Source organism: Zootoca vivipara, chromosome 11 (genome assembly GCF_963506605.1).
Source record: "Zootoca vivipara chromosome 11, rZooViv1.1, whole genome shotgun sequence".
NCBI lineage: Eukaryota > Metazoa > Chordata > Lepidosauria > Squamata > Lacertidae > Zootoca > Zootoca vivipara.
In genome coordinates, this window is record NC_083286.1 from 63185680 (window position 1) to 63205483 (window position 19804).

General features: G+C 54.7%; 1 protein-coding gene across 12 annotated transcripts in view; it reads left to right on the top strand.

Moving 5' to 3' along the window:
• Positions 1-19416, top strand: part of LOC118077095 (phospholipid-transporting ATPase ID) — a 76032-nt gene extending 56616 nt beyond the window's left edge. For 11 of the 12 annotated variants that reach the window (XM_035100440.2, XM_035100444.2, XM_035100445.2 and 8 more), the window contains 13 exons: positions 577-765; positions 1347-1462; positions 1651-1815; positions 5124-5235; positions 6366-6471; positions 7540-7684; positions 8880-9063; positions 10137-10360; positions 12487-12570; positions 13300-13545; positions 15138-15276; positions 15923-16053; positions 18124-19416. In XM_035100440.2, coding sequence (XP_034956331.1) covers positions 577-765; positions 1347-1462; positions 1651-1815; positions 5124-5235; positions 6366-6471; positions 7540-7684; positions 8880-9063; positions 10137-10360; positions 12487-12570; positions 13300-13545; positions 15138-15276; positions 15923-16053; positions 18124-18330 — 2048 coding nt within the window. In that variant the 3' untranslated portion in view covers positions 18331-19416. Of the gene's footprint in view, positions 1-576; positions 766-1346; positions 1463-1650; positions 1816-5123; positions 5236-6365; positions 6472-7539; positions 7685-8879; positions 9064-10136; positions 10361-12486; positions 12571-13299; positions 13546-15137; positions 15277-15922; positions 16054-18123 lie in introns of those variants that run through there. The other variant, XM_060280422.1, reaches the window with a different exon arrangement.
• Positions 19417-19804: the final 388 nt, after the last annotated feature.

Consider the following 19804-nt stretch of genomic DNA (forward strand, 5'->3'; position numbering starts at 1 on the left):
GGGATTCAGAAGAAGCCTTGCTGCCCCCGACTGCGGAGGCAGAAAGCATGGCCATCCTGGCTGGTAGCCACCAATTGTCCTCTTCTCCAACATGAATTTGTCTAACCCTCTTTTAAAGCCATCCAAGTTGGTGGCCATCCCTGCCTGTTGTGGGAGGGAGTTCCACGGGTCAGCTATGGGCTCACTCACACTTCTGCTTGTCCTGCGCCTTCTAAGCGTGGGTTTTGCCTTTGCCCTGGAAAACCTGCTCTTTAGCGCTAAATCGGAACAAATGGCAGCCTGCTGATGACTGTTTGTTCTGATTCAGCAAACCCGACAATTTGTTGTTGACAATGGACAGCTGGACATACAAAGGGCCCCATTACCTTCAGTAGCTTAGGGCCTCCTCAAACCTAAATCCAGCCCCGGTTAGGAGAGAGCAAACCTCTCCCCGCTCCCCTTTGTCCAGGCCAGGCTTCATTTTAGGAACTTAAAGGGTTCTCTCAAGACTCCCAAATCGGTTGCTGTGCTTGGGACTTTACCGCCTCCCTCTTGGAAGTGACGCTCCCTCTCCCCCCCCCTTGCCCTCCCTGGCAGGTGAGCTGGTGTACCAGGCTCAGTCTCCGGACGAGGGAGCCCTGGTGACAGCCGCCCGAAACTTTGGCTTCGTCTTCCGCGCCCGGACCCCAGAGACCATCACTGTGGTGGAAATGGGGAAGACGATCGTCTATAAGCTCCTTGCCATCCTGGATTTCAACAATGTGCGCAAGCGGATGTCTGTCATTGGTGTGTGCCCCCTTCCTCCCCTCCCCCAAACCCTGTGCCTCGCCTGTGATTGGTTCTCTGGAAAATACTCTGCACATGCCCAGGTCTCTTCTTGGTGTCCTGGTTGAGTGGCTCTTGCTGAGTTGTTTCCACCAGCTGGGCAGACTTTATCGATGGGAGTTTTACTGAATTGGTGCAAAGCGATTTCCACTACCTGCTCGCTATGAAAAGGGAACTTCTAGGGGGCTGGACTCTTGCCAGAGCTCCACTTCTGAGACCTTTGAGGGACTGCGTGAGAAAACCCCAGAAAAGAGAGAAATGCCATTCCCTACAGTTAGGAAGCTTCTGCCTCTTGGCACATCTTGACAGGCAGCAGTCGTCCAGGACCTCAGGCAGGGCTCCTCCCCTTCTGCATGCCAAGCAGATGTTATGCCGCTGATCCTCTCTGGCCCTCCCATCTAGGAAGACTAGATCTTTGAAGGAAGGGGGACACACACACCCCAGCCATCTCTGACTCTCTGCCCGTGTGTCATGTGTCTGTCCAGGGTGGGGACCGATTCTGGGCACCATCTCATTTTCTGCCCTTCTTCCCTTCTTTCCAGTGCAGCGCCCCGACGGCAGGGTGACCCTGTACTGCAAGGGGGCGGACACGATCCTGTACGAACTCCTGCACCCTTCCTGTGCACCTCTTAAGGAGGAGACTACCGAGTACCTGGAAGTAAGCTGGCAGCAGAGTTTGCATGCAGAGCCTCCCCAGAGCGATGCCCCCCCCCCCGCGGCTTCATCTTCACCCCAGCCCACCCCCTGGGGGTTTCGTGAGACCCACAAAGAGGGTGCTTTGAGAACAGGAGTCTCTCTGGAGCTCCTTTCCTCTGACCCCTCCTGTGCTCGCTTGCGTCCTTCTAGGAGTTTGCTGGGGAAGGTCTCCGGACCCTGGTCGTGGCCTACAAGGACCTGGAGAGAAAGTCCTTTGCCAACTGGCAGAGGCGTCACCACGAAGCCAGCACAGCCCTGCAGGACCGAGAGGAGAAGCTGTCTGAGCTGTACGAAGAAATCGAGAAAGACCTAATAGTAGGTGGGGGTGCCCAGGAGGGAAGCCGGGCGCTCAAGGCTCAGACACCGAACTGGAACAAATAGGGGTTGGTCAGACAGGGTGAGGGTTAGCTGAGATTGCTGCCTTGCAGGGGGTTGGACTAGATGACCCCTGAGGTCCCTTCCAGCTCTACAATTCTGTGATTCTATCAACCATGCAACTTAAGCAGCTTGGAATGCTGCTGTTACTTGTATTTAAAGGTAAAGGTAAAGGGACCCCTGACCATTAGGTCCAGTCGTGACCGACTCTGGGGTTGCGCGCTCATCTCGCATTATTGGCCGAGGGAGCCGGCATACAGCTTCCAGGTCATGTGGCCAGCATGACAAAGCCGTTTCTGGCAAACCAGAGCAGCACATGGAAACGCCATTTACCTTCCCGCTGTAGCGGTTCCTATTTATCTACTTGCATTTTGACGTGCTTTCGAACTGCTAGATTGGCAGGAGCTGGGACCAAGCAACGGGAGCTCACCCCGTCACAGGGATTCGAACCGCCGACCTTCTGATCAGCAAGCCCTAGGCTCAGTGGTTTAACCACAGCGCCACCTGGGTCCCTTGTTACTTGTATTTAGAGTATTTCTAAACAGTCAACCCATTCCAAAAACGAATCATGGCTGAAATATACTCGGAGTCGAGAGTGAATTTCATGCTCTTTATTCAGCTCATATTCATCAAGGAGAAGAAGAGAAGACGAATGGCTCTTTTCCCAAAACCATCTGCTTATATACATTATTTACACAATGGGCCTTGCGTGATTGGCTACTTCAGGGCTACACCTGTGGGCCAATTATATTGTGGATTGACTTCTGCCTGCAGCCTGATTGGCTGCTCCTACAGGCCAATCAGGTAGCAGATTCACTTCTGCCAGCCGCCTGATTGGCTGCTCCAGCAGGCCAATCAGGTTGCAGATTCACTTCCACCTGGAGTTGGATTGGGTAGCTCCCGCTGATTCTGAATCCTATTGTTCTAGGATTCAGCTCAGTACATAACAATGGCAGTGAACCATAACGTAACAAGCAGGGGTGGTTTCTCCTGCTCTGGAGGGAAGGACCCAAACCAGTGGGTTCGAGGGACAAGAAAGGAGAGCCCCTTGCATTTGGCGCCTTTGTGGCTTTGCCTTTCCTATGCTGCCCCAGTGGAGAGACGTCCCTCCTCTCTTTCATTGTGTGCATCTCTTTTCCCTTTCTGATTTCCCACTCATTAAAAAGCTCTTTGTTGAGACCTGGGGCTGGACTCGCAATGATGCATGGCTCCTTCCTGCTCCTGGGTTTTAAGAGTCTACGTGAGAGCAAATTTTGCAAGCCTCTTGCTGAGCCGCCTTCATCTGGGACGCTTCCCTGGAGCCCCAGAGGCCGGCGGAAGGGAGCCAGCTAGGACTCTCCTGGGCCAGATTGTCTTCTGGGAGGTCATAAGAACATAAGCGAAGCCCCCTGGATTAGGCCAATGGCCCATCCAGTTCGACATCCTCTTCTCATTGTGGCTGAGCAGTTGCCTGTGGAAACCTACTGTTAAAAGAAAAAACTGCTCCTTTTCCCATCATGGGGTACCCAAGAGCCTGTATAGCGTCCTTATGTAAGTTCTCTATCGCTAGGAGAAAATAACAGAGGCCAATCAGAGAAAATTGAGAAGCAAATCAGCTAGTAAGCCTGATCTTTATTAAACTGTTGCAACAGGGTCTCCACTCACCACATGCAGGAGGGAGGGGAGGAACCCAGAACATTGGTGTGCAAGCTCTTATATATACTTTTGAAATTGCCTCTCATGTAGCTCAAGGTAAAGGGTAAAGGGACCCTTGACCATTAGGTCCAGTCGTGACTGACTCTGGGTTTGTGGCGCTCATCTCGCGTTATTGGCCGAGGGAGCCGGCATACAGCTTCCAGGTCATGTGGCCAGCATGACTAAGCCGCTTCTGGTGAACCAGAGCAACACACGGAAACGCCGTTTACCTTCTCGCCAGAGCGGTCCCTATTTATCTACTTGCACTTTGACGTGCTTCGAACTGCTAGGTGGGCAGGAGCTGGGACCGAGCAACAGGAGCTCACCCCGTCGCGGGGATTCGAACCACCAACCTTCTGATCGGCAAGCCCTAAGCTCTGTGGTTTAACCCACAGTGCCACCCGCGTCCTCAAGACCACCACCCAAAAACATCATCCATACATCACAGAAAGAGGTGGTCCCCAGCAGAAATTGGAGTGTGTTGCTTCTCTCCTGTCTGCCAGGATACCTGATAAGGCCTTATCTCAGGGGTCCCCAGACTTACCTGGCTTTGGGCCGGTGCCCACCACGCCAATCGCGCAGCGGGACAGAGGGCAGGAGAGTGCGCGCCTGTGCGCATGCACACACACACTTACTGGTGCGGTGGTGCACTTCCAGGTCGTAAAAATCACCGAAAATCGTTTGTGCGCATGCGTATGGGCCTCCCCCAACCCAGAAGTGCACCGGAAATGACCTCTTCTGGGTCGGGAGAGGCCCATACACATGTGCACAAACGATTTTTGGCGATTTTTTCTGATCTGGAACTGTGCCGCCGCGGCGGCAGCAGGCGGCGGAGGTCATCGCTGGCCGGATTGGGAGGCCAGTTGGACCACATCTGGCCCGCGGGCCGTAGTCTGGGGACCCCTGCCTTATCTGGTTGCCTTTTCTGGGTAGCCTGGCCATTCCTTGGAGATGGTCAATACTATTCATACACAAATATGCCCTTAAGGCAGGATTTGTAAGCAAAAACACAATGGGAAGGCTTTCCCCATTTTCCTCCCTTACTGCAGAGAAATATTTGAGGTCACTGGGAGAGTCAAAATGGCTTCAGGATTGTTCTTCTGTACTATTTCAGACACATGGTTTATATACTTATGTATGTGTTTGCCTTGTACGTTTATTTTATATACTGTATATAGGACCTTAGAATTCCTATAACACTACAAACAGGATCTGAGCCACAGTTTAACTCTGTGCTGCATGACGAAGGATTTTTTTCCATCCATCCTGAATCTTTCAACCTAAGGGCTCACCTGTACTTCCATGTCCCATGTCAGGAGTCTGAGTGGCTTTTTGTTTGCCTCACCACTTTCCCCAGGAAACCTGCTCTCTAGCGTAGAATCGGAACAAATGTCAATCCACAGAAAACGCAGCAGTCATTTGCTCCAATTCAACCCGCTATAGGGTGGGTTTTCCTGGAGGAAAACAGCAGGAGAAGTGAAATTCTGGGTGGGGTGGGCCCCCAGCTTCATTGGGTGTCCATTGGTCACCCCTTTCAGAGCACCCCTTTGTGACTCCCCACCCTCTCTCTGCAGTTACTTGGTGCCACGGCCATTGAGGACAAGTTACAAGACGGTGTCCCACAGACCATTGAGACCTTGGGGAAAGCGCAGATTAAAATCTGGGTGCTCACTGGAGACAAGCAAGGTACTGCCAGAGGGGGAGATGGCACCCTGCTTTCAGCCCCCCTCCTCAAACAGCTGGCGATTGATTCTGCACCCTTCTGGGGTGCATCCCAGAATCCTTTGTGGCATCACAGGGCGGAAAGAACACCACAGCGCACTCTCAGTTCATGGAGGTGGCTGTGGGTCTCCCCTACTCCCTGCGCAGTGGGGCAAAACTCCCTTGATCTGCCCCCTTGGGGAGAAACACCTGGGGGGTGAATCTCAGAGGGGGCAAGGCTGGCCTCCTTGCTCCCACCAGCCTTAAGTCACCCTGGAGTTGTCGCAGCAAAAGGGAGGAGCTGGGAAAGAGAGGTGGGCTTGGAGGGGCCGAATCCTAGGAATGGCAGCGAGTGCCAAGGAAAAGACACTGAGAAAATCAGGATCATAAAAGATCTGAGAGAAGCAGAGTAACGAGGGAGGAGAGCAAAGACAACAGGAGCAAAAGAGAACGAGAGAGAGCACTGGTGGGGGGGGGCTAGATGTGGTTTTAAGCGCAGGCAAGAAAAATGAGATGAACCGCAGAGTAAAGAATCCATTCGAAGCATTGCCAACACACATTTAAAGCCCATCAGCTCCCCCAGAGAATCCTGGGAAATGTAGTTCTTACCTCCCAGAGCCACAGTTCACAGCACCCTTACAAACTACAGTTCCCAGGCTTCTTTGGGGGAAGTCATGAATTTTAGATGCGTGTTTGAAGCATCTCCGGTGTTTTTGGTGGGTTTTCCAAAAGAAGTCCAGCAGGGCCATCTCCAGCTGAGGTGAGAAGGAGAATGAGCAAGAAGCTTCAGGAATCGCTATGCCAATGTCAGGGCGCAGGAGGGGCTCTTGCCTTCTGCCTGGCTGTCCGGGATGGAGGGGGCCCACAGTCAGGTCAGCTGACCCAGCCTGAAGGGTCCATCTCAGGCCGAGGTGTTGCCATGAAAGGGGAGAACGAGCGAGGGAGAGTCTGTCCCCCAAGGGGCCAGGGATGGATCCCTCCTGGCCCTAACGCTTGCCGTGGGCTCCTCATTCCTTGGAGGTTGGGTGGGGCCCTGCCGGGGATTCCTGCCTTGCAGGGGTCTGGACTAGAAGACCCCCTTCCCACCACTCTGCCATTCTGTGATCCTTCTTCAGAGACGGCCGTGAACATCGGCTACTCCTGCAACATGCTCTACGACGACATGAAGGACATCTTCTTCATCCAAGGGGACACCTTTGAGGAAGTGCGCGATGAACTCAGGTAAAGGCCTTCTCCGCCCTGTGGGAATGTTCAGGGAGGCAGGAGAGGATACATAGCTGCCAAGTTATCCCTTTTTTAAAGGGATTTTCCCTTATGCTGAATAGGCTTCCTCGCGAGAAAAGGGAAAACTTGGCAGCTATGAGAGGATATGTTGTTTATTAATATCCTTCCTAACTTGCACTAGCAAGTTCCTTTACTTAGCAGAGTTTCACATTCCCCTTTTAAACGCACAGCGGGTAGCTGGTTGCAGGCTTGTTTAAGCCTCTTAATATTAGATTCCTGGTAAGTTCCCTTATATCCCTCTTAAAAGAACAAACACGCCACAATCTTGTGTGAAGTATATAAAAGAAGTTTACTTACATTCAATTCATGGTTGGATCCCTGAAGGCAGACTTAGTTACAAAGTATATACATGTGGATCTATCCCATATGGGGATAATCCCAGTGTCCTCTGTTGGCTAAGAGACAACAAAGCATCTCTAGCTAAAATGCTGCTCCAACAACGGAGGAAGTCCAAGAGAGAGAGAGAGAGAGAGAGAGAGTGCTGCGTGCCTTGTCCTTTTGTTACCTGGACAGGTGAGGTCACGCCGACCTGGACAGGTGAGGTCATGCAAAGGAAGTATGTCTCAGCAAGGAGGAAACAGAAAGTTTTCTACTGACAGGACCAAACATCCCCCTGCATGTCCACTCTAGGAAAACAAGGAATGTTGTACTTCACTGCTACTTATGTATCACATCCCACACACCCTCCTCCTCCAAGGCTGCCGGGGGCTACTAGCCACGTGGGTTCCTCTCTCCCCCCAGCATGCCCCTGACTCCCAGCTGCTGGAAGCCGCAGGTGGGCAGAGCACTGCTAAGCTCAGGTCCTGCTGGGGGCATCACCCAGGGAGGGCCTGAGATGGTCTGCTTGTCTACTAGTTAGGGGGTGGGAGTCTTGCTTTGCTTGTTGTTTGCATATTGCTAATGTTTTTGTTATTATTCACTTACTTAATTTATTAAATTTATTACTGTTTTGGGGGAACTCCCCGTTGGCTTCTGCAGTGCTTGTTATTGTGGATCTTCTCTTAGGAAAGCGAGGAAGATGATGACGCAGGAGGCCGTCATGGATGACGATGAGCTGGACACCCAAGTCAAGAAGTCCGGCAACTGCAAGGTCTTGCCGGAGGAACAGCCCAACGGGGAATACGGCCTGGTCATTAATGGGCACAGCCTGGTAAGGAGGAGGCAAGGAGCTGATGCAGGAATCTATGTAAAGGTTGAAAGGAGGGTTTGTGCCCCAGCAGACATCATACACACCCCACTACCAAAATCAACACAATCTGTTGCTCACAGATCACAGTTTTTCCTGTCTATTCAAAGGGCCTCTGCTGCACATTCCCAAATGAAACAAATCTATGTACTGGCTCACTGGGAAAACTTCAGAAATTCATATAAAGTAAGGGCTTGGGGATGCTGACACAAAGTCAGCCACGATTTAAAGCAACAGTAGGGAATGTAAGAGAATGGGGTGCTGTGTGTGTGGAAGAGAGAGGGGGGGGAGGGAGGGGGAGAGAGAGGGAGAGAGAGGGAGAAGACCTGTAGCACCAATCTGGCTGTTGATGGGCTAGGAGAGTGTGGCGGCGGCAGCAGCAGCAGTGCCCAGGCCCTGGGATCCGAGCCACCAGAGCTGGGAGCGGTCCAGGAGCGCTTGCAGCCGGCTGCTTCTCCCTCATGGACTGGGCAAGGTGAAGCAGCCGGATCAGGGCTGGCTTGCCCCAAAGAGGAAAGGGGCATAAAGGGGAGGGATGCGCATGAGCATCGGGTTGCCAAGCGCAGCGCACTGCTGCCACGTTTTCCGGGGACATTTAAGTAAATCCGGGGACATTCTGGGGACGCAATTTGTCTGGGGACAGATTTGCAAATCTGGGGACTGTCCCAGGGAAATGGGGGTGTCTGGTAACCCTAAAGCAGGCACGTCCAACTCCCTAGAGACTGTGATGTACTCCCAGTATTAAAAAAAAACTAGCAGTGATCTACCCATTGTCATTGGAGGGAGGAAGAGCGTGGGTGGGGTGGGTGGATTGCCCAGAGTTGTGGAGCTTTTTGGGGGGGAGATATGCACAGTTTTTTTACCCCCCCAATAGCTTTTTGTACATGATAAGGATCCCATGATCTGCCAGGATCAGCCGGCGATCTACCGGTAGATCGCGATCTCCTGGTTGGACACCCCTGCCCTAAAATATGACCCAGCCAGGAAGAAACGGGAAGTTTTTGACTGGCTGGACAAAACATTCCCCTGCATGTCCACTCTAGGAAAGCAAGGAATGTTGTACTTGACTGCTACTTATGTATCACCTCCCACATTGCCTTCTCCTGTCCCGTCCCCCCCACCCTCACTGTGTGTGTCTCCCACCCCCACCCCCTCGCAGGCCTATGCTCAGGAGGGGGAGCTGGAGCTGGAGCTGGTGCGGACGGCCTGCCTCTGCAAGGTGGTGATCTGCTGCCGGGTGACGCCTCTGCAGAAGGCGCAGGTGGTGGAGCTGGTGAAGAAGTACAAGAACGCCGTCACGCTGGCCATTGGGGACGGGGCCAACGACGTCAGCATGATCAAGGGTGAGGGCCCTGCAAGCTCTTTGTGTGAGGGGAGGGGGGGGCACCTGTGCCACTGAAGGCAGGATCCAGCCTCAGGAGTCCCAGGGAGAAGCAGGTTAAGGACTTCATCAGCTCATTGCGCTGCAGAAATCTCCGCAGTCCGCCAGCCTTCGGGCACATCCAATGCTCTCGTTAGTTAAATGTGCGTAATTGGCTGTCAAGTGAGATGCTGTAGTTTCTGAGCAATGTGGGAAATAATGGGATTCTTCAACATAGCTGCCTGGATTAAAAGGACCCCAGGTGCAAAACGAGGGTGGGGTGGGAAGGACACCCAGCCCCCCCAGCCCCAAGAGAGGGGTGCCCCCACAGCAACTTCCCGGGGGTGATGAGCCCCACCTGGGACACCTGGGACTGGGCTAGAAGAGGAATCTGCTACCGGGGGGGGGCTCTATTTGATGAGGAAGGGGGTGACCAGTGGTGTTGGGGCTGTGCTCTCTCTCTGGCCCCGATCCTGGAGATTTAAAAGCGGATTGGACATATCAATGGAGGAGAGGAATATGGGTGGCTCCTAGCCAGGATGGCGATGTTCTACCTCCACAAGTTGACCTTCCTTTGCAAGGCTTTATTTTGAAATCTTTACGATACAATTCCAGTTTCCTGTTAACAGGGTTGCTTTGAATGTATATGGTGTAGCTGGTTTTCTTCTGTAATGTTTTATTTTGGAATGTGCTGTTTGCTGTTTGAATGTAGGTCGTAAAGCGCCTTGAGGTTTTTTCCTTAAAAATTAAAAGCGGTATAGAAACGAAATGAGTACAGAGTAGACCCTCCCCTTCCCCACTTTATTTGTAAGAAAGCAGGTGGTGGGGGAACCTGCATAAGAGAGGTGGGCACAGACTCATGCCAGTTATTGCCACCTTGGATGCCCCTGAGTGCCACTTGCTTGGAAGCACAAGGGCAGAGGCTGCTGCTGCTGTTTGTGGGCTCCTTTCCAGGGGGATGCCTGGTTGGCCCCAGGGACAGCAGGGCGCTGGACCACCACCACCCCCCCTTGACCTGACGCGGCTGCTTCCGGGCTCCCTCTCCTTCTCTTCCAGCCGCCCACATTGGCGTTGGCATCAGCGGCCAGGAGGGCATGCAGGCCGTGCTGTCCAGCGACTTCTCCTTTGCGCAGTTCCGCTACCTGCAGCGGCTGCTGCTGGTCCACGGGCGCTGGTCGTACATCCGCATGTGCAAGTTCCTGGCCTACTTCTTCTACAAGAACTTCGCCTTCACGCTGGTCCACTTCTGGTACGGCTTCTTCTCCGGATTCTCCGCACAGGTGAGCCCTGCCTGCCTGCACGTGGCATGGCGGCCGTTCTGGCAGGCCTCTGCTGCTCTCTGCTGACCGCCGCTTAAAATTGCTGGGAATTGCCAACGTTTCCTCTGACAGGAGCAAACAAGAACTGAGGACCCCAGGACCTCTCCTGAGAGGGGAGCTACTCAGTAAATTTATGTCTTTTTTTAAAAAAGAATAATCATAAAATTTATATACTGTATTGCTTGATTGCCATTAAAAACACACACACCTCCAAGCAGTTTGTGCTCGACTGCCAGGCTTTGCTGGGTCTGTGCAGCCCCAAATACAGACTCTGAGCCTGCGCAGAGTAACCCTTGGGATCTTCTGGAGCTGGGCAATGCTTCGCTGGGCTCCCCACCCTCCAGGGCACCTGCGCTCTGTGGGTCCTGCCCCTCTTTCTGACTGCTGCCCTCCTGCTGATCTTTCCTCTGCCTTTTGTTCTCTCCATCTTCTCTGAGATTTTCACTCCCTCGTTCATTTTTGCATTTCACTTGTTGCCAGGTAGGGGTCTTTTGCAGGAGGGGACAGTTCAGGAAGGGCGGAGGACGCTTCCTGCCTTGGATCATAGCACTGTAGAGCTGGGAGGGGCACCAAGGGTCATCTGGTCCATCCCCCGCCCCGCCCCCCGCAATGCAGGGTGCTCACAACCATTCTTTGCAGGTGCCAAGGGCTCCAGAGAACCCCTGGGACTTTGCACAGAGCTTTGTTCATGGGGAGGAGGTGGGGGGGCGCGGGAGGGGTGCTCCTGCAGTCCTGGGGACCAGTGACACCAGAGGGCTCCTTCCCCAGCCTTTCCAAGGGTCTCCTGCCACCTTGCAGCACCTTGCTTTAGCTGTGACTCCTTCCTGGCAGGGGGTTGGGCCAGGTGGCCTTTGGCACCCCTCCCAGCTCTACAGTTCTAGGACCCTTAATATCGTTGTGAGTTGAGCACCTCCGTCTGCTTGATGCCCTGAGGACCTCCCTGTTTTGGGGCACGGCCGGTGCATCCATTTAGGCGGACTAGGCCATTGCCTAGGGCGCGAAAATGGAGGGGGCACTGCCGAGCCTGCCCCACAAAACCCCTGCACCTCCGCCGCCCTCCCAAGGCGCGCGCCCGCGTTCCTCCCGCCTATGGAGGGGACGCCGAGAGCTCCCCAGCGGCGGTAGGCGGTGGCAAGTGCCCACAGCCGAAGTCTTCAGCTATAGGTGCTGCCGCCGCCGCCGCTCGCTCGCCAAGGAGCCCCCAGCGTCCCCTCCACAGGCGGGAGGAGCGCGAGCCAAAAGGAGAGCTCAGCGCTCTCCCACCCACGGAGGGGACACTGAGCTCCCCAGCGGCTGCAGCGAGCAAGCGGCAGCAGCGCCCGCAGCTGAAGCCTTCAGCTATGGGCGCTACTGCTGCCACCACCGCTCACTCGCTGCCGCTGAGGAGCTCAAAGCGTCCCCTCCACAGGCAGGAGGGCGTCAAGCTCCCCCCTTGGCCCGCGCTCCTCCCGCCAATGGTGGGGATGCAGGGGCATCAGCGGTGTGCGTGTGTGCGTCATGACGCATGCGCCCGGGGGGGGGGCGCCAGAAGGGGGTTTTGTCTAGGGCGCAAAAAGCCCTCGCACCGCTCCTGTTTGGGGGCTCCTCTATCTGTGGGGGTGGAGAGTTCGAGAGCAAGCTTGCCAAAGCAGTCTCTGTAGTTGCACCTGGCACCTCAAGACGCAACTCCAGGACTAAGGCTGATTTCTCACCGATTTGGGGCATGGTGCACACTGAAACCGCCACCACCCCACCACCCCAAAATTCACAGCAATATTTTCACCTCTGTCCTGGCTGACAGAGGAGGCCATTTCCAGACCCCCTCCTCCAATTCACTGCTGGGTCTCCCCACTGAGATGCTTGCCTTCGACCATCCCCTGTGGGCTCCTTATTTCTGCCACTGTCTTTCAACCACAGATTTGCACCCTTGGCTTCCCAGCAGCTGCCTGGGCCTTGGTCTCCTCTCTTGCTAGCCCTCCCTTGGGACACCCACCCGCTTGCACCTGAGGCCACCCGGCGCACCCATGGGCCCTTGTGTCCGGGACTGCGCCTCTGCTCCTCCTCTGTGTGGGGCTTTTCTCATTTCCTCCATCCCTTGGTCTCTGCAGACGGTGTATGACGAATGGTTCATCACTCTTTACAACATGGTGTACACCTCCTTGCCTGTCCTGGGAATGAGCCTCTTTGACCAGGTACGGCCCCTTGATTTGTTTTCTGCCCTCTTAGTTCAATCAGGGGTTTGCCCCACAACTGGGAGCAGAGGGCTCTGTTTTTGGCCCCAGCCAGATAGGCTCCGGCCCTGCCATGGGGTGACTTGCCTCTCTCAGCCTGGGGGCTGGCTGCCCCTCCAACACACAGGCTCTCACCCTGTATTTAGCACACACACAGCACAGGTAGACAGGCATGCACAGCTCAGGAGTGTGCGTTGGGTTCCTCCCTGTCACAGGGCTGGGCTGGGAGGGGAGGAAAGCATCTTCCAAATTGGGAGTATCCAGGGTTGGAAGCCTAAGAGGTCCAGGCTAAGACCAGCAGGTGGAAGTGATTTTGGCCGAGCCTTCCTGGTGAAAGATGGCAGGGGAAGGACCCTCAATGAGAGGCAGGGAAGGGAAGATCTCCTGAGGTGGGACCATGGGGGAAGCAAGAGAAGCTCCCAGGTGAGAGCTGGGAGGGTCCTCCCATTTCTGTGTGATACAAGGCTTAAGATCCACCTTGCATTCTGCTTCTTGCTCTTTCTGTTTTTATTTGGGTTACAGTCGTACCTCGACTTACATATCCCTCTGGATACGCAATCTTTGGGTTACGGCCATAGCAAACCAGAAGTGTATACTTCTGGGTTTTGCCGTGCACGCATGCACAGGAGTGCTCAATCGTGCCACGCGCATGCGCAGAAGTGCGCCTCTATTTACATTTTCCGCCCCCAGGACGTGGATGACCGCTGGAGCCTGCAATTCCCGCAGCTCTACATGCCTGGCCAGCAGAACCTCTATTTCAACAAGAAGGAGTTTGTCAAGTGTGTCCTCTACAGTGTCTACAGCTCCCTGGTGCTCTTCTTCATCCCCTACGGCACCCTCTTTGACTCCCTGAGGAGCGACGGGAAGGCCATTGCGGACTACCAGTCCTTTGCACTCATGGCCCAGACCTGCCTGCTCATTGTGGTCTCTGTCCAGGTAAGGGGTCGCCTGCCACCCATGGGCAAGGCTTGTGTGGGGCCCTGGGGCCTCTGCCCGGCCCATGGGGAGAAGGCAGGCCTTTCTGTCCTCAGCTGATGCCGCAAAATGACCTATCGGGATGGGAAGGGTTCAAGGGGGCTGGGATTTATTCTGGTCCAATGTGGGGGGTAGGAGCTCACACCCTCAGAAACTTCCAAGTGATCCATGGGGTGGCAGGAGATATTGGAGGGGGATAAGCGTTTTGCAAATGAATGGCCTTGCCTGGAGTGAGAGAAGCAAAGGTCAGGGGCTGCCCCTCTTTCTGGGAGGCTGGAGTTCCTTGGGGAGTTTAGGGTGGGATGAAGACCTCTTCAGCATAGTAGAGAGGGGAGGGGAGAGAGGGGGGAGAGAATCAAACTTCGGCTCCCAAACACCTCTGTTTTGGAACGTTTCAACTCCTGAATGCCAAAAACCAAGCAAATGCTCTGGTTTCTGAACGTTTTTCGGAAGCTGAATGTCTGACGCAGCTTTCTCTTGAATGCAAGAGGCTCTTGCAGCCAATTAGAAGCCACACCTAGAATCATAGAGAGTTGAAAGAGACCCCAAGGGCCATCCAGTCCAACCCCCTGCCAAGCAGGAAACACCATCAAAGCATTCTTGACATATGCCTGTCAAGCCTCTGCTTAAAGACCTCCAAAGAAGGAGACTCCACCACACTCCTTGGCAGCAAGTTCCACTGCCGAGCAGCTCTTACTGTCAGGAAGTTCTTCCTAATGTTGAGGTGGAATCTTCTTTCTTGTAGTTTGAATCCATTGCTCCGTGTCCGCTTCTCTGGAGCAGCAGAAAACAACCTTTCTCCCTCCTCTATATGACATCCTTTTATATATTTGAACATGGCTATCATATCACCCCTTAACCTTCTCTTCTCCAGGCTAAACATACCCAGCTCCCTAAGCCGTTCCTCATAAGGCATCGTTTCCAGGCCTTTGACCATTTTGGTTGCCAAAACCTCAGTTGTCGAACATTTCGGAAGCCAAACAGGCTCCTGGAACTGATTACGTTTGACAACCAAGGTTTGACTGCACAGTGACTCCCCTGGGAAGAAAAGCTACAGCGCTGGGGACTTTTCAGTTTAGAGAAAAGGCAGGGAAAAGGGGACATGATAGAGGTTTACAAAATGATGCCTGGCGTGGAGGGAAGGGACGGAGTATTTCTCCCTCTCTCCCTCCCTCTCTCTAGAACTATCTGGGCATCCAGGGAAGCTGAATGTGGGAAGAAGATCCAGGCCAGATAAAAGAAAGGACTTCTTCACACAGCACATAGTTAAACTTTGGAACTCCCTGTCACTGGATGTTGTGATGGCTTTAAAAGAGGATTGGACAAATTCATAGAGGGAGGAGAGGGCTTTCGAGGGCTTCTAGCTAGGATGGCCCTGCTCCACAGCAATGCTTCTGAATGCCACTTCCTGGGAACTGCAGAAAAGGAGAGGGCTGCTTGCCAGTCTCCCCTATGGGGCATCTGTTTGGCCCCTGTGAGAACTGGAGTCTGGAGGGGGCCCTGGCCTGATCACAGGTTCTTCTCTCACGCTCTCCTTGGCGTCCCTCTTGCAGATGGGACTGGACACTGCCTACTGGACGGCCGTCAACCAGCTCTTCATCTGGGGCAGCCTGGCCATGTACTTTGCCATCACCTTCACCATGTACAGCGACGGCACCTACCTCATCTTCACCGGCTCCTTCCCCTTTGTTGGTGGGTATCAGGGGGGCTGGCAGGCAGCCCCCCTTTCTGGCTCGGGGGCCCATAGAGCGGCCTTCTTCCAGGGACAAGGGCAGGGGAAAGCCCCCGCTGAATCCGGGCGTCAGCTCCAAAGAATGGTTCTTGGGCGTGCAAAGGAGCCCTGTGGAGCCCTGAGCGAAGGCAGCTGGGAGACCAGGGGGTGCCAAAGGCTGTAATCGGGGGCAGAGGGTGGCCGGCACCTGCATTGCAGGGGGTTGGGCTAGATGACCTTCGGGACCTATTTCTAACTGCACTTCTGTGGTTCTGTGATGACACATGTGGCCTGAGGCTCCCTGGGCAACGGTGTCCTTCAGAGGTGAAAGGGCGGAAAGGCAGATGTGGAATCACATAACCATGGAAATGTAGAGCCAAAAGGGACCCCCAAGGCTCATCCAGCCCAACCCCATGCTATGCAGGAATCATAGGCAGGAGGGGCCTCCGGAGCAACAGGACCCTGGAGGCTCCTCGTTCCCCCTGCACATCCTGAAAGCGACCCTAAACTTGGGAATAAGTTTCTCCACCAATTGCTGACCCTCCTTGACCTCCAGCCCTGCTCTGTTCTAGCAGCAGCCTGAGCCAGCTGCATTGCCTGCCCGCTTCTTCTTCTTTTCCCTGCCAGGCTCGGCTCGGAACACCTTGAACCAGCCCAATGTCTGGCTTTCCATCTTCCTCTGCGTCACCCTCTGCGTCCTCCCCGTCGTCGGCTTCCGGTTCCTGAAGGTGCAGCTCAAGCCCACCATCAGCGACCAGGTAAGGCCTCCTCCTTCCTGGGCACAGGTGCTTCTTGGAAGGGTGGTGGTGCTGGTTGCTTCTAAGTGGTGGGGCGAGGGGGGGCACACGGAGCTGCCCTCACTTGGCCTCTTATCTGCTTCTGCAATGCTTCCTCCCATCCTGGGGCCAAGTGACCCCGGCCATCTGCGGCTGAGAAGCGAGTGCAGATTATGGACACAGATTAAGAGGAACTGGGGCAGGAGGAGAGGGCTATTTTTAGAAAAAAGTGGGGGGGGGGCACTGCAGCTCAGGGTCTCCTGTGGGCTGTGGCTGGCTGAAGTCCCCACCGCCCCACTGTGAAAGAAATCTGAAATCTCTAGTCAGGATGCAGCTGAGAGCAGGCCCAAATGGGAGTGATTAATGCTGACTTTATTCATTTTATTTCTATATGTTTTATTTATTTATTGGGGGGGAATCTCAAAGTGTTTTAAGCATTAAAACACCAAATAAAACATTATGGAAGCAGATGAAATATAAAATATACATTCGAAGCAACACAACAAACAAAAATAGTCAAATGTTATCTTAAAGATTTCCAAATAAGACATTCCAAATAAGAAAGCCAGGGACAGAATTCACATTCTTGGCCAACAAAGCTGGCCAAGAAAATATATTAACATTGAAAAATACTATTTGAACATTTCAGACACAGAGACTCCTTAAGACCCAGGAAGGCTCCCTTGAGAGCCTCATCTGCCAGGGCTGCCATGGATCTCTGCTGCCCCCTGCTGCTTCCTCTCAGCCTGACAGCCCCAAAGTCTCGTGCCTTGGGGGGGGGCAAAGAGGAGCCAAGCCCTCATCTTCATGGCTGCATCTTGGCCTGGATGGGCTTTGCCTGCAGGGACCCCTTTCCCTCCCCCTGTTCAGCCTCCAAGTTTTGCTGCAATTTTGAGTTGCGGAAACTGCCGTTCCTGGCAGTTAGAAACAGAACATTTCCATTTCTTTTTACGATATCCCTGTTTTAAGCATGGGAATATAGTACAGTGGTACCTCTACTTACGAATGTTTCTACTTACGAACGGAGCTCCGTCCGCCATCTTGGATGCGGTTTAGATAGGATTTTTTCTACTTACGAATTTCTTCTCCCAATGCATTCCTATGGGATTCGACTTACAATTTTTTTCGACTTACAAATGTGCGTTCGGAACGCATTGAATTAGTAAGTAGAGGCACTACTGTAGTTGAAAGCCCAGATTCTCTTCCCCTTTTGCTCCCAGGTTTGTACGAATTCCCTGGGTGTCTTTTCTTTAAAAGGGCGAAAAGAGGGGAGTCTCCTGAGCAGGGCAGGCTGCGGATCCTTGCCCCCACCCTGGGTGTTGTGTTCTGCAGGGAGGCACAAGGTGCTCCAAGGCGGCGGGGGGGGGGGTTGGCTGGGCTGGGGGCTCCTCACTTGCGTAAAGTATATGCAGCATCCACACAACTTTGCCGACATCAAAATGCCAGCCCCTATCTGTAGGGAAATCTGGGCCCTGGCCGGGGGGGGGGAGGGAAGCCTGTTGCCGGTGACCCATTGGTGCCCTGGAGCCAACTCCAAGAGACTGTGGTTGCTTCGACACCCAGATTAATATCTTTGTGGGTTCTGGGGCCCCTCAAAGTCAATGGGAAAGTTGTTGCAGACACCCACAATCTTTGCTGTGAGACGGCACTTATGCGTTGGTGGTATTGAAGGGCCCTTTGGCAATCCTCCTTGTTGCTTTCGTGAATTTCTATCCTCTCCGGGAGGCCCCACACTCTTGGCAGATAGAAATGAGAGGCTGCTGCAGCTTAATCTGCCACAACGTTTCTGAGGCTTAAGGGAGAAAGAGGTCCCTAGAACTGTAGAGTTGGGAGGGACCCCCAGAGGTCTTCTAGCCCAACCCCCTGCAATGCAGGCATCTCAGCTAAAGCATCCCTGACATATGGCCTCTGCTTCAAAGCCTCCAAGAAGGAGAGGCCACCACTTTCCGAGGGAGCCCAGCGACTCCCCTGCCCCTGCTCCCAGCCGACGCTTTCGCCTGCCATTCCTCCTCCCTCCCCGCAGCTTTTCCTCTCTCCTCCTTCCGCCCACAGGTCTTGAACATGGTGAAGCGGCTGCAGAAGGGGCAGCTGCCTCCGTCCCCCAAGCGGCGCCTGCAGCGCAAGGCCTCCCGGCGCTCCGGCTACGCCTTCTCCCACCAGTACGGCTTCGGGGCCCTCATCACCTCAGGAAGGAACATGCACCCCTTCGGCGTCACCAGGTCCTTCTCCCCCAACAGCGAGAAGTACAGGCTGAAGTGAGGCGGAGGGGTGAGGGTGCTCCTTGAACCTTCCCAGGGACAGGCAGAGCTGACAGGACAGCCTGGGTAAAGGGGGCCCTCTTTTTCTGTGGGCCCCAGGCCCCCAGGGGCCAGACTGTTTGGTCCTGGGGAGCGAGAGAGGAGATTGGGCACCACGCGGAGCTCCCTGGAGGAGGAAGGGGGTCCCCAGGGGAGAGAAGGAAGAGGGGACCCCCCCCCCGAGGTCCCTCCATCACAGCCGTTTCCAGGTCCCTTCTCCTCTCGCCATCCACGTTTATCTGGAGACATCCATGGACCCCTGAAGCTCTTCCAGAAGTGGCGGGCCCAATCCGCCCAGAACCACCGGGGGGGGCGGGCTTGGCAGGTAACAGGTGATGGCAGTTCGGTGAGGCCATGGAAGGCTGCCATTTCCAGCGTGGTGACCGGCTGCTCAGCCCCAGAGGATTCCCAGGGGCCATTCTGGGAGCAGGAAGCGTGGATTTGGCAGAGCGTGGAGGGGCCCTATCGGGACGCCCCCCAGAGACTCGAGAGCCCCCCACGGCCGGGAGCCCGGATACAGTTCGGGGTGGAGATTGCTGTCCCATGTGGCTGAATAGGCAAAGCACTGATAGGGCTGGTCTAGTCTTCCCCCTGTGTGGCCAGGATGATGCCCTTCCTCGGTTCCAAGGATGGCATGGGGAAAGGCGCGGCTGGGGCCTCTTGGTGCTCCCCGTGGGTCCCGGCTAGTCTTCCCAAAGCACCTTATCAGTGGGGGCGGGGGGGATGATGCTGCCTGGCCAGGATAAGTCCCCCCCCCCGCCTTGGGACTTTGTGGCTGCCCGGGGCAGGAAGGCCCCTGGCACTGGTGGCCCTTGCCCCATGGCAAAGCGGGGCTCATGCTGGGTGGGTGGGTGGTGCTCAGGGAAGGGCAGAACCGGCCCTGTCCTGGTTGGGTCCCTCACAGGGCTCCAGATTGTGGGGAGGGGGGGTCCCTGGCCACCTTTGCACTGCTCTAGGTGGGAGGGGAACAGGTGAGGCTGTAGGATGCCCCACAGAGTTTGGCCTTCCGTTTGTACAACCCTTTGTAATAAAACAGCAAATGAAAAGGCTCTGTGGTTTTTCAGTGAACGGGGCTCATGGGTTGAAGCGGAGGGGGCAGTAGGGAGCTCTTGGGGGGGGACCCCAGGAGCCTCAGCAAAGGGGGCTTTTCCTCCTGGCCAGACCCACAGAGCTTTTGGGGCTTGGTCTTCTCATTCCAACATGGGCTGAGCTAGCCAGGCTGCAACGTTTGGGCTGAGGGGAGGGGTTCCATTGCAATGGCGCTGGGGGGGGATGAGAATGAGTGGAGACGCTTCTTTGCACCACCAAACCTCCGTTACCTTTTTCCCTTTGGATCATTCAGAGCGGGGGAGAGCAAGGTGCGTGGAGACCCATGGAAGATGCCCCCATCCCCTTGGGAGAGAGAGAATACGGGGGGAGGGCTTGCAAGCTTTCCC